The 17,422-nt window shown below is 44.0% G+C and overlaps 1 protein-coding gene and 1 pseudogene across 1 annotated transcript; one reads left to right on the top strand and one right to left on the bottom strand.

Annotated features, from left to right (window-relative positions):
* Positions 1-1,344: 1,344 nt before the first annotated feature.
* LOC128629190 (endonuclease domain-containing 1 protein-like) lies at positions 1,345-3,920 on the bottom strand. Its single transcript, XM_053676084.1, has 2 exons — positions 2,717-3,920; positions 1,345-2,295 (listed from the first exon to the last, which is right to left on the bottom strand). The coding sequence occupies exons 1-2, from the start codon at positions 3,008-3,010 to the stop codon at positions 1,630-1,632; spliced, it is 960 nt and encodes a 319-aa protein (XP_053532059.1). The 5' UTR covers positions 3,011-3,920; the 3' UTR covers positions 1,345-1,629.
* A 5,224-nt stretch (positions 3,921-9,144) lies between these two features.
* On the top strand, positions 9,145-10,256 carry LOC108258394 (uncharacterized; annotated as a pseudogene).
* The last annotated feature ends 7,166 nt before the right edge of the window (positions 10,257-17,422 follow it).

Raw genomic sequence — 17,422 nt, 5'->3', positions numbered from 1 at the left:
CGCAGACAGACAGATGCATATCGAAAGACGGGCAAAGTCATAGTTAGAGGCATGCACACACACACACACACACACACACACACACACACACACACACACACACACACACACACACACACACACACACACACACGTGTTAGACTTTTATTTGTGCACATAACATTGAAATGATCTACAGAGTGTGCTATTTCTGCTTCATCTGACCGAGTTTCTTCCACAGGCTTTTGACAGCTTCATTTATTTTACTAACCACCAGATGGCGCTGTTTTCGACACTGTCCAAGATAACACATAACAAGTCGATACCCAGATTTTCGTTGAATAAATTTCTACTTTTTACTCAAGAATTAAAGCCAGACGCTAAAATTAAAAAGACACTTTAACATTATAAACCGTTCTATAACGTACTGAAATGTGATTTTAGGTGTAAAATGTTTTAAAACCTCTTGATCGATTTGATAAAATCGATTAATAGGACTGTTTTAGTAAGGTCCTCTTTGTTGCTGTTACAGCGCCGCGTCACTGAGTGTAAACACACACTGCTGCCGCCTAGCGGCAAGGAGCCATGAAATCACATGAAAAAAAACGCGTTAAACGTGTTCTAGTTCATTTAAAATATTTTTTTTTCTTACTTGTACAAATAACAAAATATGTAGAACTTTTTTTTAAAGAATGTTTAATCTATGGCATAAGGACAAAAGTCTGCACACATTTCAAGTTTAGATTTTTATATTATTTATTTTAAATAATGAAGAGGGGAGAAGAGAAAAATGACCGGCAGTGTGGGATATTACTTCCATCATGTGCTGACAAGAAGTTTTACAGACCAGGCACAAGATTTAAAACACACACTTGCAGTAAAGCAAAATGTTTTAGTTTTTATTAATCACAGTAAAAAACAATCTACTTAAAGTCTAAAATAAAATAAATGAAAATAATTCTCTCTGAAGATTACATTTATCAAATAAATATTTAAGAGGGGTTTTTTGGGGGGGCATTTTTCCTTTTAATAATCTTGAGCTTTTTTTTTTTTTAACTCAGGGTGGGGATTTCCCAGAATTTGTTTTGTTGTCTCTTATTAAAATGCACAATTCCTCATGATTTATTTCCAGTTCAGAAACTTTTTGTATGTAACCAGTCAGTTACGTCCTCCCGAAATCTAAGGTTTTTAAAAACAAAACAAAAAAATGACTCAAAAATGAATGTCCAGATGTTTGTAGATCTTTTTATTATTATTATTTTGCTCCAGAAAATATCTGTGAGATTCTAGTGTACATTTAATAAGTGTTAATGTCCCATAGCTATGCTCCAGATGTTATACGGCAGTAAGTAAGAGGAGACACGGTTTAATTGGATGCTCTTTATTGATGTCGAATTCTGCAGAAAATCAAACTGCAATTCAGTGATTCATGATAAATGATCTGATCCCAATTTAGTGACAGAAATAAACTGATTAAAAGTACAACAACATGTCAATCAACACATGAGTGATTTCTGATTAGTTTTCATTTTTTTAAGTGTATGTGTGTAGAAGTTGTTCCACTGAATGGGAAACATACAGGACAGACGCTGAAACCATTCAACACTCTGACTTTCCACTAGTTCAACATCGTTCCTGCTTTAAATTTCTTTACAATTTTCGACGTTTATTTGATTTACAGTATTTGGTTCCTTTTTTACGCTTTGCTGGCTTTTCAACTAATTGTTTTTCCATTGGTTCAGTTTCTGTATAACATTTTCCAGCAAACAAAGTGAAGCGGAAATCAGGGATGTTATTGACATGTATCTTATACAGCTGTGTTAACTCTGTCTCCATGTCCTTCACACTCCACCGATACACTACAAACTCATCCTTTTCTTTTACAGACTCATTCTTTTCTTTTTCAGACTCATCTTTTTCTCCATAATATGCACTTGAGCGTATAGTTTTATTATTGTTATCAAGGCAGCAGAATGCCGTCCAGAAGTGACTGGGAATTTGCACTCTATTATTCATTTTTTTATTATCCGGCACAACCCCAGTTACTACAAATGCACGCAGGCCTACATTAATGCAATCTGTATTCAGTACATTAGCCACGGTACTCTCTGCATAATCAGACCATTTCTGGTTGAATAAGTGGATCTGTGGAGCAGCGTTGGTCAGCGTGAAGGTGGCATCAGCACAGTCCTGTGAGGTGGCATGGAAAACTGGAGCCAGGTGTCCTCTATCATAGCCAGAATATTTATAATCTCCGTTCACAGCCTGATTAACTAGACAAGTTTTCTGGTTTTGATCCTGCATTCCAACTTCCAGCTACATCAGGGGAACACACACACACACACACACACACACACACACACACACACACACACACACACACACACATTTTCATAATATTAATTTTGTCTTAGATGTGTATTTTCTGATTTCTGCATTACTGTATCAGTAGAAAAGTGTTTGTGTGTCAGTGAAGAAGTGATCCTATTCTGTAATAGATTCATTACTAACTCTTATCTGGCATTAGCTGAAAAACAGACAGAAGAAAGTGTGAGAGTCTCCAGAAGACTAATATAATACCATATAATATATTAACATTCATTAAAATATATTATTATTATTATTATTATCATTATCATTATTATTATTGATTATAAAATAGCAAAATCATAAAATAAGTTACATAAGTTATAAAATAAATAGTTATAAGTTATAAGATACAGTGAGTTACACATACCTCAGGTTCAGTATGCCACTTGTCCAATCTGTTACACTTCATTAGTCCGGTAAACCTGTATGCTGAGTAAACTGGGATCCTGTACGTCGTGTCATAAAGTGTCGCGAATTCAGCTTTATTATTTAGAGTTTGACAGATCCGTTTATACTGAGTCCCAGTAAAACCCGTAGGAGGAGAAACGACATGATTCGGAGTAGCGAAGAACCCTGGACAGCTCACAGTAAAATCATCCACGACTACAGCCAAACAGAGCGAGAGTGGAAGCAGAAGGAGAACCACACTGAGGAACTTCATGATGGACGCAGACGTAGCAGAGGAACACAATGTTCACTGAACGACGAGTGCAGAAGAGTCTCAGAGTCAGAGACTTTATACAGACAACACGAGGCAGGCGTGATCAGCAGAGCTACGTTACTGTGTCCGTCCTCCTACAAACAGGAAGCTACACGATCAACTGTTCAAACACAGAATCAAAGATAAGGAAAGAACACACACGATATAAAGAACACACGACGCCACATGAAACAATTACACACAGCTCCAAACATGTCTGGAACTCCAGGAGAACCTACTGCGCGACTCATGCAGTGATTAGAAACAGCGTCAGTGTCGATCAACAATTTTTATTCTCCTCAGTCATTGTAGTTACACATTTTCCTCAAGAGCGCTGGTGTCCGTGCTACACAGCCGAAAGACAAACTACAACTGTGTACCTCTTCTCCAGAGTGACTTACACAATCTCTTTATTTTCTTCATCACATCTGATTTTCTGCCTGAATGTCACACAGATCTGATTCTTTTCCCAACTGCTGGATCATTTCAAATCAGACCTTAGCCAGTGTCGTATGTGGTCCTAGATCAGACATGCATCAGATCCACTCTTAAAACATCACGGTGTCAGTGAGTTACAGGATTGATGCAGTTATTTCAGGTACGGGAAATGCAACCAATTATTTAGTGTTATTTACTTACCTTAAGACTGATCTGTTCCTATACTTTTGCTCAACTAAAAATGGTGTGTTCTGATACGGAAGGTTGTGTTTTATGGTGTTTAACACGTCTAGACATAAACACCAGGAAATAAAAACTGAAATCCTGAACTCTCGTCTCATCTCCATCTTCTCATCTCGAACCCAGACGTCTAATGACTCGGCCTCGTGTTCCAATAGTTTCGGAGGGAACTGTACATCAAAATTAGCATCCACACCTGAGATAGCACATCTTGCTGAGTGGAGCCTGGAAGATCCTCACTTCCTCTCCTCACACCCTTCTCTCTCTCCGTGTCGAGATAACTTAAACACACCCAAGGTCAATATACATTACATAACGTTTCAATGCGAATAAGATGTCACCTAGACATGTTTACTGAGTTACACAAAAGGTCTCAGTGTGACTGGAAATTATGTTCTCATTCCCTCAACAGCAGTTCAAATAAAATGGTACATGCCGTTAAAGGCAAACTCTCCCAAGGTCCCTCACTCAAATGATCTCCTGTATGTAAATGAGGTACATCCTTCCACAAACATCAAATTATAATCACAAACAGCACCTTTTGGTGGACCCACAGAGCATCCGGGTATTTAGGGGAGAGCTGGGCAAAGAGTCAGGGAATCTGTAGACAGATCTCCCACACCATCACTGTGTGTAGTTTTTCTCTACCTGGTATGTAAGTGTTGTCTCTCTCATGTTATGTTATAATGTTTTGGATTTGACTGGAATGTAATGTTGAATGTAATTATTTCTTATTATTAATAGTAGTGTTGGATTTGGATGTTTTCATACCTGGTTAAATAAATTATTAGACTTTATTATATTCTGAAATTATTATCTCTAGTAAATTACCGTAAGTCCTTGTTACAGCAAATCTGCCACCAGGTTAGTACAGGCTAACAATTTGGCATTAAGTTCAGTGTATTTAGAGTGTACTTCCCTTACTATCTACGGGAGCTAAGAGACCAGGTTAATGACTTGGCTCTAGTTGGTGTACTTAGTGCGTACATGCTCGACAGGAAATACCATTTATGGACCAAGTCTAAATAGGGGGAAGTCTGAACCTCTGGTTATTGTAATCTTACTCTAGTTGACGTGTACATAGGAAACTATGGCATGATTATATAAAGCTAATTCTACTCAGATATTACTGGTCTGTCTCTGTAGATTTTAGTGGTCATGACCTCTGACTAGAAAGAACCTTACTATAACTAAGTGTTACTATCTAAGGGGACTAAATAAAGCACTATTTAGGAAAGGGTAAGCATGGGGCGGTCGTCTAAATAGTATCAGTCCATTACCTCTGGCTAATGACCAAGACTGGCGAGTTTGTGACCGTGAGATCTGCGCACACAGGCTCGACACGGAATCCGAATGAACTAGCGCAATTTAAAGTATAGAATAAATTATAATTAATCAAGTATAGAAGACCAAAAGTATCAAAATATGAATAACTAAGTAATGAATACAACATCGAGGTTTTTACAATTGGAGTCAGATGTAATTTAAGAGAGAGTCGAGAAGAACTGGAATGACAAATTTAAATATATTCACATCGCTTCAAAAAGACAGGAACACGTGGGAATCCTTCTACCACGTCATTGGATACCGTCGTTGGACCAATGAGTGGACCCTTACAACCTTGATGTTTGTTTTCCTTCTGACTGTATTTCTGAGATAAAATCATGGATGAATAATACCTTTCTGTGCCTGAACAGCGGGAAAACTGAGGTTATGCTTATAGGCTCCCGTCATCAAATTCTCAAAGCGTCTCCACTGTCTCTGTTTGTTGGTGGCTCTGTTCTAGAGACCCAAAGTAAGATGAGGAACCTCGGAGTAATTTTCGATACCAGTCTTACATTTGATTCTTTTGTTCAGAGCACCGTTAAAACATCCTTCTTTCACCTCAGAAATATAGCCAGACTGCGCCCCATGCTAAACTTCTCTGTAGCTGAAAAGCTGATTAACTCATTTGTTGTCACTCGGCTGGATTACTGTAACGCCGTTTTACCCGGAGTTTCTAAATCCACAATCAACGAACTGCAATGTGTACAAAACTCTGCTGCCCGGATCCTGACTGGGACCAGGAAATAAACTTCTCTGTAACTGAAAAACTGATTAACTCAATTGTTGTCACTCGGCTCGATTACTCTCGCACTTACACCTCTACTCTGCACACTTTGCTTCTTCTGGAACTCAATTAATGGATCTTGTACGGTAGCACATCTTGTATTGTTCTCTGCTTGATATATCGCTATGCTTGTATTTTTCTCATTTGTAAGTCGCTTTGGATAAAAGCGTCGCTAAATGAATAAATGTAATGTAATGTAATGTAGATTACTGTAACGCCTTTAGAGAGAGAAATAGTTCGTATATTTCGTAAAAGATTATTTTGACAGGTCTAGGTCAAAGGTCATCTTCAATCATATTTATGTTGACAGGTCTTGACAGGTGTAGGTCAAAGTTAATCACCAATGTCATTATCTTGACCTGTGTAGTTAAAGATTTATATCAGTAGTTAACTTTAAATCCGGTTCTGGTGCATTCCTGCACGCACACACACACACACACACACACACACACACACACACACACATAAGGCTGATAAAATAATAAATGATGAATTTCCTTATACATACAACCAAAGATATGACACACACACACACACACACACACACACACACACACACACACACACACACACACACACACACATCCATCCAAAAATATGACACACACACATACATACATACATAAGGCTGATGAAAAATAAGTAAATAATTAATAATGAATTTCCATACACATACAACCAAAAATATGACACACACACACACACACAGACACACAGACACAGAGACACACGCATTCATACGACCCTGTCTATAAAAGAACAGGACGAGCTGACCCTCGTCTCGGATTGCGCAATCCCTCACAAACTGGGTTGAGTTGCTCATTTTTTTGCTCAACTTGAGCACGTGCAATTGAGTCACCAATGTAATGTTTGTACACACTTTTATTATATGTCCTCATATTCCATAGTCTAGGTCATGTATTTCATGTATGTGTATAACATATTAGTCTTGCTGATCTGACATAACGCCGCAGTGAAAAAGCAGGAGGGGAGGCAGCCAGTACCTCTGCCTCACTGAAGGGGGCGTGTGTGAGCATGCGGGCTTGTTCTGCTATTGTTCTTCTTCACGTATTACAGACAAATGGCATTGTGGGTATTATGCTAGCTAAAAAAGTCGAGTAGAGAAAGTCAAGTGCACCGCATCAGTCCGTTTATTTTCATTTGTTGCCCTGACTGCAAAAATGGAAGATTATATATATATAAGCTAAAACATTTCTCAAAACTGGACTTTCAGTCAAACCCGGAAGTGATAAGTAATGGAAGACCGATGCCAGAGCTAAAAGATTTGCTTCAAACGACGGGAGAGAAGATAACACGCTCTTTTCAAACGGAGTGGTTCACCCGAAAAACCCTGTCTGTGTGGTTGTACTTTGAGAAACCTCCTTTTCTGCTTCCCCTGCCTTTTGTTCTCAACGAGTCACAATGTCTGGACTACAACGGGATTTTGTGACTTGAAAAATATAACAAGAAGCCTCAGCAGACATGAAAGTTCAACTACTCACATTCAAAGCCAAATTGCTTTAAAAAACTTTTGGAAGCGCAAGGATAGATTTGGCTTTGAACAAACAGCGGAGACTAAATATTATCCTCCACAATGCTAAGGTAAAGGAAAACCGAGAGATTTTAAAAGACCTCATTAATGCAACTTGCTTACTAGCCGAACAGAAATTAGCATTTCGTGTTAAAGATGAGAGGACGACCTCTTCTAATCCTGTCAGCTCTGTGGAACTATTACATGCCTTTGCTGAGAAAGACGATGGGTTAGCTAGACATTTGGAGACATCCGCTGTGTTTTCTGGCTCATCAAACAGAATTCAGAACGATTTAATAGAAACAATAAGTGACGTGATTAGAAATGATATAAAAAAGGACATTTATGCAGCCCTATTTGTTGCTGTAGAAGTAGACGAGATGTGAGATCCCACTCACACATTAAGCAAGGCAAATTCTGTTCCTTCTGCCACAAAATTGGCCATGCAGACCAAAAATGCTGGTCTTTAGGGAATGGACGTCCACCACCTTATTTTCTTCGGCACAAAAATGCACATTCAGATCATACAGCTCGTATAAATGTGCCTGTGCAGGAAACACTGTTCGAGCTCAAATCTGTGTTTAATAAAGTTTTGGGGGTTGTAGCAAAAGTGTTAGCGGTCCCTAATAGTAAACATTGCTTTTGATGATGACTTGGTTAATGACCTTTCCATAATTTATGCATTTCTGTCCTGACAAAGATTTCTGAGATGTCCAAATAGCAATCTATCACAATCGGCTGGTTTATAAAATACTTGTGATATCTGAACTAAGCTTATCTTGTTAAAGTGACAGTTTCTTACATCAAATAAAACCACAGTTCTTCTTATAGAAACACATGACATTTAGACTATTGGGGCTTTAGCTTATGTTGCATAGTTGTTAATGCATTATATTGCATTTAGGCTCATGTAGCTTGAGTTGTTACAGTTGTTTATGTATTTAACATACATTTAGACTGATGCAAAGACAGCTACCCTAAAGTTGTTAATGTACTGACGGACATTTAGACTAAAGTAGTGAAAATGGTCACATAAGACTGGATTTGGGTAAAATTGTAACATTTAGGAATATTAAGGTTGTAAATGTTAACCACAGCCAGTGATCTTATGTTTGAGGTTAGAACTACAGGCTAATCTTGAAATAGTCATTAGAGTATTCAAGACCCATGTGTTAGCTATGTTGAACTTTGTTTCTGATCTCTCCTAATGGCACTGTGTGGTATATTTTTTACCATAAATAACACCAACACTGTCCTACAAAGGAGTAGAGCTGACTGTTGAATTTTAACTTGTAATGCTTCTCCCCACAGTATTTCAAGGTGCTACGTCTCTGTAGATAATATAAAATGCTCTCACACAGCAACAGGATAGCTAATAGAGCCAGGTCACAACTTACACATTATTATTATTTTTGATTCTGGCTCCCTGGTTTAGTGCCAGGATTTCCCAAATTTTGCAGCATGAATCGAAAACAATTAAGTGTCATATTGCCTCTTGCTGGAGTGTTTTATTTATATTTATCTCACAGTGCTGCTAAATTCCCAAATGTAATTTTTCCAAAGCCACTGATTAATTTTCTAGAACAGCACACCCTGCCATGTTTTAGTGCTTACGCTTAAGTAAAACTCACCGTCACACACGGCAACAGACACACACAAAACACACACTACGTGTCTTAATACATATAGGAATTTGAAACCCTGTCAGTAGGTGTTTTAACCACCCTGCATTGACCCTGTGTGTGAGTGTGTGTGTGCGCAAGTGTGAGTGTGAGCATGTGTGGTACCTTTGTAATGGGCTAGCACCCCATTCAACGTTCCATTCTTGCACTGTGCCCAGTGTTTTCAGAGAATACTCTGGATCCACTGAGATAGTTATCTTTGCTTTTGTTTTGTTTTATTTCTATAGTGAGATGTCTTAATTTACAGTAGAAAAGGTCGCTGATAAATTTCAGAAACATCTTCACATTTGTCGCTCTTTTTGTTTGTTTTAACTTTCACCAAATCATATGCATGGCTACGGGCACGAATCGATGATTTAACCTCTGATTATAAAGTCAGACTTGCTGTTCAAATAACACCTGTACGTTCTAAACGGGACCTGCTTGGAAATATAGCAGGACTCTTTGGCTCAGTTAATTCCATAGCCAACACTTACAACATAAACAGACAATCACAATTTTCAGCGTGGTTGGATAATCAGGTGGCCACTGGTTTCCAACACATCAGAAATAGCACCAAAAATATCATAAATGCGGTCCGATCCGAGGCACAGGCACTTCTACTGATCACTCATGCATTGTTCAGTCAGACCCGCACTGTCGAACGTGACTTAGCCTGCAGATCATATGCACAAGATTTTTTTTTACTGCTGCAAGACAAGACATGTTAGATGTCCACCTGTGTGAGACCCCTAGGCATGTTCTAAATGATCTTATGGAAATTTTAGATCTGTGCAGGTGGCTTGCATCAGAAAAAATGAAAGACATTCATATTCTGAATTATCCTCCACTGTAATGATGTAGAGTGGTGAGGAATGTTCCGGATGCCTTGGATTCTTCGCCACTTTCCGGTTAATCCACCCAGAACCAGTCTTTCCAAATTCCACTACTATAGGCCCTGTTGGCGTGGTGATGAAAGATCCGGTAGTAAAATGGGATCACCTTACTAGATACATGACCTTAAAGGGTACTGAGACCTTGTTTACCAGTCGCACTTGTTGTAATGAAACATGTTGTTTGTTGTTAAGGTATGTTGTTTGTACCTGTAACACATTACATCGCTTTTCTCCCAATGACACTAAGCTCATAAATGTTCCGTCACTGCATGGCCATTCTAATGCAATCCAGGTGTCACATACCTAGTGGTGTGTCGTCAGTGAAAGGTAACAGAGGAAGTTATGCTTATAGGCTCCCGTCATCAAATTCTCAAAGCTGGTCCACTGTCTCTGTTTGTTGGTGGCTCTGTTCTAAAGACCCAAAGTAAGATGAGGAACCTTGGAGTAATTTTTGATACCAGCCTTACATTTGATTCTTTTGTTCAGAGCACTGTTAAAACATCCTTCTTTGAAGCAATTATAAAATATCTATATAATAATAATACAATAATAAAACAATAATAAAATAACTGGCGTGAGTTCTAAAATAAATAGTTATGATACAGTAGCCTACGTTACACTTCCCTGAGGTTCAGTAAACCAATTTGGTGACTTTGGTGTTTTACTTTACAATTTTTTCACTTTTCAGTTTTTTCAGTTTCACTTTACAGTTGTTTAACCTGTAGTCTGAGTAAACTGGGATCCTGTTCATCGTGTCAGAACATGCTGCAGATTCAGCTTTATTATTTAGAGTTGGACATCTGTTTAAACTGAGTCCCAATAAACCTCGCAGGAGGAGAAATTTCTCCACTCAGCGTAGGGACATCTCTCAGTAAAATTCTCCACAACTTCAGCCAAACAGAGCGAGAGTGGAAGCAGAAGGAGAACCACACTGAGGCGCTTCATGATGGACGCAGACGTAGCAGAGGAACAACAATTTTTATTCTCTTCAGTCATTGTAGTTACACATTTTCCTCAAGAGCGCTGGTGTCCATGCTACACAGCCGAAAGACAAACTACAACTGTGTAATGTCACACATCGTAGCAGAGATACGAAGCAGAGATACGGCGGGATGCAAGTGCAGGATAACAGTTGTTTATTTAAAGAGACAGGCAGGCAGACAAATCCAAAACATGATCCACAAACGCAATCCAGTAACAGGCAAGATGTCAGGTGATTGGCAAACAGGTATACACGGGGCTAGGCAGGAATCTAGGTCGATAACCAAAACAAGAAACAAACTATGACAATTAACTGGAAGCGGATATCCAGCACGAGCTGACTATGACTATGACTATGACTATGGCTATGGCTATGACTACACTAACGCGAAACATACACTTCGTATTACTTTCTACTTACTTACTTATTTAATCTTCCGCGTTGTGTGCTGGGAAGCGCGCGGTATATATGCGGACATGATTACCCTCGCAACTGCTAACAGCTGAGGGTAATCCGGACACACGTGACTTCCCAGCCAATGACGGAACAGGGACGAGACATGACAAACATAAACAAAACCCACGTGTCCCGATGTCCCTACGGTCACAACGGAAAAGCAGGTGCTCGCGCATTCGCGCTTCGAGCACGCTGCTTCAAGGGGGAATCGTGACAGAACCCCCCCCCTAAAGGCACTGATCCCGGAGTGCCATGAGTCATCCATCTTCATTGGCGGCCCCGGCCCCCTGGGTTGGATGTCCCGAGCAGAGCCAGGAAACGGCACGGTGTTCTTGGCGGCGTAGGGAAGCAGAGCGATGACCTCAGCTGGACAGGGAGGCTGAGCGACGACCTCAGCTGGACGGGGAGGCTGAGCGACGACCTCAGCTGGACAGGGAGGCTGAGCGACGACCTCAGCTGGACGGGGAGGCTGAGCGACGACCTCAGCTGGACGGGGAGGCTGAGCAAAGACCTCAGCTGGACAGGGAGGCTGAGCGACGACCTCAGCTGGACGGGGAGGCTGAGCGACGACCTCAGCTGGACAGGGAGGCTGAGCGATGACCTCAGATGGACAGGGAAACAGAGCACTGTACTCAGCGGAGCAGGGAAGCAGGGCGACGTCCTCGTCGGAGCCTGAAAGCGGAGCGACGTCCTCAGCTGGACAGGGAGGCTGAGCGACGACCTCAGCTGGACAAGGAGGCTGAGCGACGACCTCAGCTGGGCATGAGGGCAGAGCGATGTCCTTAGTGGAGCAGGGAAACAGAGCACTGTACTCAGTGGAGCAGGGAAGCATGGTGACGTCCTCGTCGGAGCCTGAAAGCGGAGAGACGTCCCCAGCTGTACGGGAAGGCAGAGCGAAGTCCCCTGTAAGGCCCGGGAGAGGAGCGTGGGTCTCCGTGCGGTCAGGGAGAGGAACGTGGGTCTCCTCGACGCAGGAGGGGGGAACGCTATCTGCCATGGAGTAGGAAGGCTGAGGCTCTGAGGTCACCAGGTGAACCGTGGGCACGGGTGGAGCTTGGCTGTGCGTGTCAGCAGCCTGTGGCGTGAGCAGAGCTTGACTGTGCGTGTCAACAGCCTGTGGCGTGAGCAGAGCTTGGCTGGGCATGTCAGCAGCCTGTGGCGTGAGCAGAGCTTGGCTGGGCGTGTCAGCAGCCTTGAACGGGAGCTCATGGACTGGAGGCTTGACCTGGAGCTCAGGGACTGGAGGCTTGACCTGGAGCTCAGGGACTGGAGGCTTGACCTGGAGCTCAGGGACTGGAGGCTTGACCTGGAGCTCAGGGACTGGAGACTTGACCTGGAGCTCAGGGACTGGAGGCTTGACCTGGAGCTCAGGGACTGGAGGCTTGACCTGTAGCTCAGGGACTGGAGACTTGACCTGGAGCTCAGGGACTGGAGACTTGACCTGGAGCTCAGGGTCTGGAGGCTTGACCTGGAGCTCAGGGACGTGAGACTTGACCTGGAGCTCAGGGACGTGAGACTTGACCTGGATCTCAGGGACGTGAGACTTGACCTGGATCTCAGGGACGTGAGACTTGACTTGGCGCTCAGGGACGTGAGACATGACTTGGAGCTCAGGGACGTGAGACTTGACTTGGCGCTCAGGGACGTGAGACGTGACTTGGCGCTCAGGGACGTGAGACTTGACTTGGACCTTAGGGACTTGAGACTTGACTGGGACTTGGACATCAGGGACATGAGACTTGACTGGGACTTGGACTTTCCTGACTGGAGGCTTGGCTTGGATCTCAGGAACGTGAGGCTTGGCTTGGACCTCAGGGACATGAGACTTGACTTGGCTCTCAGGGACGTGAGACTTGACTTGGACTTGGACCTTTTGTTGGAGCTCGGCCAGTGAGCCCACCTCGTGGGGCTCAGGTTCGAGCTCTGAGGTCACCCTGTCGGTCCCGGGCTGGATCTCTGCACGGGCTCTCCGGTGGAGTTTCTTATGCTCCCGCCAGCTGCTCTTGAAGCATTTCCTGAGAGCAGTAGAATGCTTCCTGGAGACCCAGTTTTTTACAGGTAGGGCACTGTAGCTTGGTCTCCCTCCTGCAGCCCTCAGACATGCATGACGGTGCCACCTCCTCCACGTTGGTTGGAACCTGAAGTGGATCGGTGGAGGCTGACCTGTCAATTCCCTCATAGTACAGGTTAAAGGGCAGGTCAGGCTGGGGCTGCCCATTGACTCTCCACCCCAGTAAATCCAGACCACGAAGTTGTCCAGGCTGTGAAAACTCCTCCATAAACAGCTCTGTAAACTGAGTGACGTCATAGAGGGCTGGCGATCCAGCACTCACCAGCTGCTCCGCCCAGTCACGGGCCGGGCCGCAAAACCTGGACACCAGGAACCTGATCCACTCTCTCTTAGTAGGCTTGGGAACCGCCAAGCTGCAGAAATACTCCTGGCAGCTGAAGAGAAACTCCAGCGGGTAGCTCCCCAATCCCGCTGTCTCTGGCGGCAACTCAATGGCGTACCTTTGGGGAAATTGCACGGATGAAAAATGCGGCCAGTAATCCGAGCGTTCCCTGATGTGGTATTGTCCTACGATTTTCCTAGTTGCTTTGGCGTGCCTTCTCTCTAGTCCTCCTGCTGCATCCATGTTTCGGCGGAAGATTCTGTCACACATCGTAGCAGAGATACGAAGCAGAGATACGGCGGATGCAAGTGCATGATAACAGTTGTTTATTTAAAGAGACAGGCAGGCAGACAAATCCAAAACATGATCCACAAACGTAATCCAGTAACAGGCAAGAGGTCAGGCGAGTGGCAAACAGGTATACACGGGGCTAGGCAGGAATCTAGGTCGATAACCAAAACAAGAAACAAACTATGACAATTAACTGGAAGCGGATATCCAGCACGAACTGACTATGACTATGACTATGACTATGGCTATGGCTATGACTATGACTATGGCTATGACTATGACTATGGCTACACTAACGCGAAACATACACTGCGTATTACTTTCTACTTACTTACTTATTTAATCTTCCGCGTTGTGTGCTGGGAAGCGCGCGGTATATATGCGGACATGATTACCCTCGCAACTGCTAACAGCTGAGGGTAATCCGGACACACGTGACTTCCCAGCCAATGACGGAACAGGGAGGACACATGACAAACATAAACAAAACCCACGTGTCCCGATGTCCCTACGGTCACAACGGAAAAGCAGGTGCTCGCGCATTTGCGCTTCGAGCACGCTGCTTCAAGGGGGAATCGTGACAGAACCCCCCCCTAAAGGCACTCCTCCCGGAGTGCCATGAGTCATCCATCTTCATTGGCGGCCCCGGCCCCCTGGGTTGGATGTCCCGAGCAGAGCCAGGAAACGGCGCGGTGTTCTTGGCGGCGTAGGGAAGCAGAGCGATGACCTCAGCTGGAAAGGGAGGCTGAGCAACGACCTCAGCTGGACGGGGAGTCTGAGCGACGACCTCAGCTGGACGGGGAGGCTGAGCGACGACCTCAGCTGGACGGGGAGGCTGAGCGATGACCTCAGCTGGACAGGGAGGCTGAGCGACGACCTCAGCTGGACAGGGAAACAGAGCACTGTACTCAGCGGAGCAGGGAAGCAGGGCGACGTCCTCGTCGGAGCCTGAAAGCGGAGCGACATCCTCAGCTGGACAGGGAGGCTGAGCGACGACCTCAGTTGGACAGGGAGGCTGAGCGACGACCTCAGCTGGACAGGGAGGCTGAGCGACGACCTCAGCTGGACAGGGAGGCTGAGCGACGACCTCAGCTGGACAAGGAGGCTGAGCGACGACCTCAGCTGGGCATGAGGGCAGAGCGATGTCCTTAATGGAGCAGGGAAACAGAGCACTGTACTCAGTGGAGCAGGGAAGCATGGCGACGTCCTCGTCGGAGCCTGAAAGCGGAGCGACGTCCCCAGCTGAACGGGAAGGCAGAGCGAAGTCCCCTGTAAGGCCCGGGAGAGGAGCGTGGGTCTCCGTGCGGTCAGGGAGAGGAACGTGGGTCTCCTCGACGCAGGAGGGGGGAACGCTATCTGCCATGGAGTAGGATGACTGAGTAGTGTCCACAGCTGAACAGGGAAACAGAGCGCTGTACTCAGGAGTGCAGGAGAAGTCCCTTGTGAGGCCAGGGAGAGGAGCGTGGGTCTCCGTGCGGTCAGGGAGAGGAACGTGGGTCTCCTCGACGCAGAAGGGGGGAACGCTATCTGCCATGGAGTAGGAAGGCTGAGGCTCTGAGGTCACCAGGTGAACCGTGGGCACGGGCGGAGCTTGGCTGTGCGTGTCAGCAGCCTGTGGTGTGAGCAGAGCTTGGCTGTGCGTGTCAGCAGCCTGTGGCGTGAGCAGAGCTTGGCTGTGCGTGTCAGCAGCCTGTGGCGTGAGCAGAGCTTGGCTGTGCGTGTCAGCAGCCTGTGGCGTGAGCAGAGCTTGGCTGGGCGTGTCAGCAGCCTTGAACGGGAGCTCAGGGACTGGAGGCTTGACCTGGAGCTCAGGGACTGGAGGCTTGACCTGGAGCTCAGGGACTGGAGGCTTGACCTGGAGCTCAGGGACTGGAGGCTTGACCTGGAGCTCAGGGACTGGAGACTTGACCTGGAGCTCAGGGACTGGAGGCTTGACCTTCGAGCACGCTGCTTCAAGGGGGAATCGTGACATGTAACTCTTCTCCAGAGTGACTTACACAATCTCTTTATTTTCTTCATCACATCTGATTTTCTGCCTGAATGTCACACAGATCTGATTCTTTTCCCAACTGCTGGATCATTTCAAATCAGACCTTAGCCACTGTCGTATGTGGTCCTAGATCAGACACGCATCAGATCCACTCTTAAAACATCTTGGTGTCAGTGAGTTACAGGATTGATGCAGTTATTTCAGGTAAGGGAAATGCAACCAATTATTTAGTGTTATTTACTTTATTTACCTACCTTAAGACTGATCTGTTCCTATACTTTTGCTCACCTAAAATTGGGGCTGGTCTGATACAGAAAGGTCTGTGTTTTATGGTGTTTAACACTGTTTAAAGTTGTCTGTGGAACTTCTAGCTTCACTTCTGCAATTGGCATTATTGCAAAACTGCAAAACTTAAAAATGATGATCTGGTCATGATCCACCTGTAGAAGTCACTAGTAAGTCATTATAATGCGTTGGAGCATGCCGTGTAATAAACCCAATGTTTAGGGAGTTGCATGCTCCTCCGGGTGATGTAAACCCTGGATGTTCTCCTGATAGAAGCTTGGATGTTCTCCTGATAGAAGGATGTTCTCCTGATAGAAGCTTGGATGTTCTCCTGATAGAAGCTTGAGATCGCTGCTCTGGAATCTTCTTCTTCATTATGGTGAGAATTCTTCTGTGGTCAGCTGTGGAGGTCTTCCTCACCCTACTGGTCCTTTAATGATTACAAAGCTCATCAGTTCTCTCGTTCTTCTTAATAATGTTCCAAACAGTCGATTTCGGTCAATCTGAGGTCTCTGATGGTTTTTTTTCTTATTTCTCAGTCTTATAAAGGTTTCCTTGACTTCCACACCTGAGTAATCAGAAACACCGCAAAGCCCTACGTCCCAGACTTCACGGTGCCTCGAAGAGGGGGCTTATGTATAAAAAAAGTGCTGTAATTTATAAATGGTTTTGACTTAAATGTATAAAATATCCGTTATTAAGATCTGAGAATGTATCCTGTGACCACACGTGAATTGTTAGAGTGCAAATTTCAAGCTGTGGAGTACAGAGACAAAAATATTTTAATAATCCCAAACACTACAGCGCGCGCTGTGTAATAGAAACTGTACGCAGTGTACCTGAGACTACTGAGGCATTATTGAAGGCAAAGGGTTATCACACTAATATATATACACAGAGGCAAGAAAAAGTATGTGGACCTTTTGGAATTTCATGGTTTTCTGAATAAATTTGTCATGAAATGTGATCTGATCTTCATCTAAGTCAAGAGTATTAACAAATATAATGTGCCTAAAATAATAACACAAAATAAATTCTGATCTTTCATGTCTTTATTGAGAACAACCAAAAAAAAACCCTCATAGTGCTTTTGGAAAAAG

Source organism: Ictalurus punctatus, chromosome 26, assembly GCF_001660625.3.
Source record: "Ictalurus punctatus breed USDA103 chromosome 26, Coco_2.0, whole genome shotgun sequence".
NCBI classification, from domain to species: Eukaryota; Metazoa; Chordata; class Actinopteri; order Siluriformes; family Ictaluridae; genus Ictalurus; species Ictalurus punctatus.
This window is presented reverse-complemented; position numbering and strand designations above follow the sequence as displayed.

Coding starts and splice junctions, on each gene's coding strand:
- LOC128629190 (XM_053676084.1), bottom strand. CDS start 3,010: ATGAAGTTCCTCAGTGTGGTTCTCCTTCTGCTTCCACTCTCGCTCTGT. Junction 2,296..2,716: donor AGTGGCATACTGAACCTGAG/GTATGTGTAACT, acceptor CCCCTGATGTAG/CTGGAAGTTGGAATGCAGGA.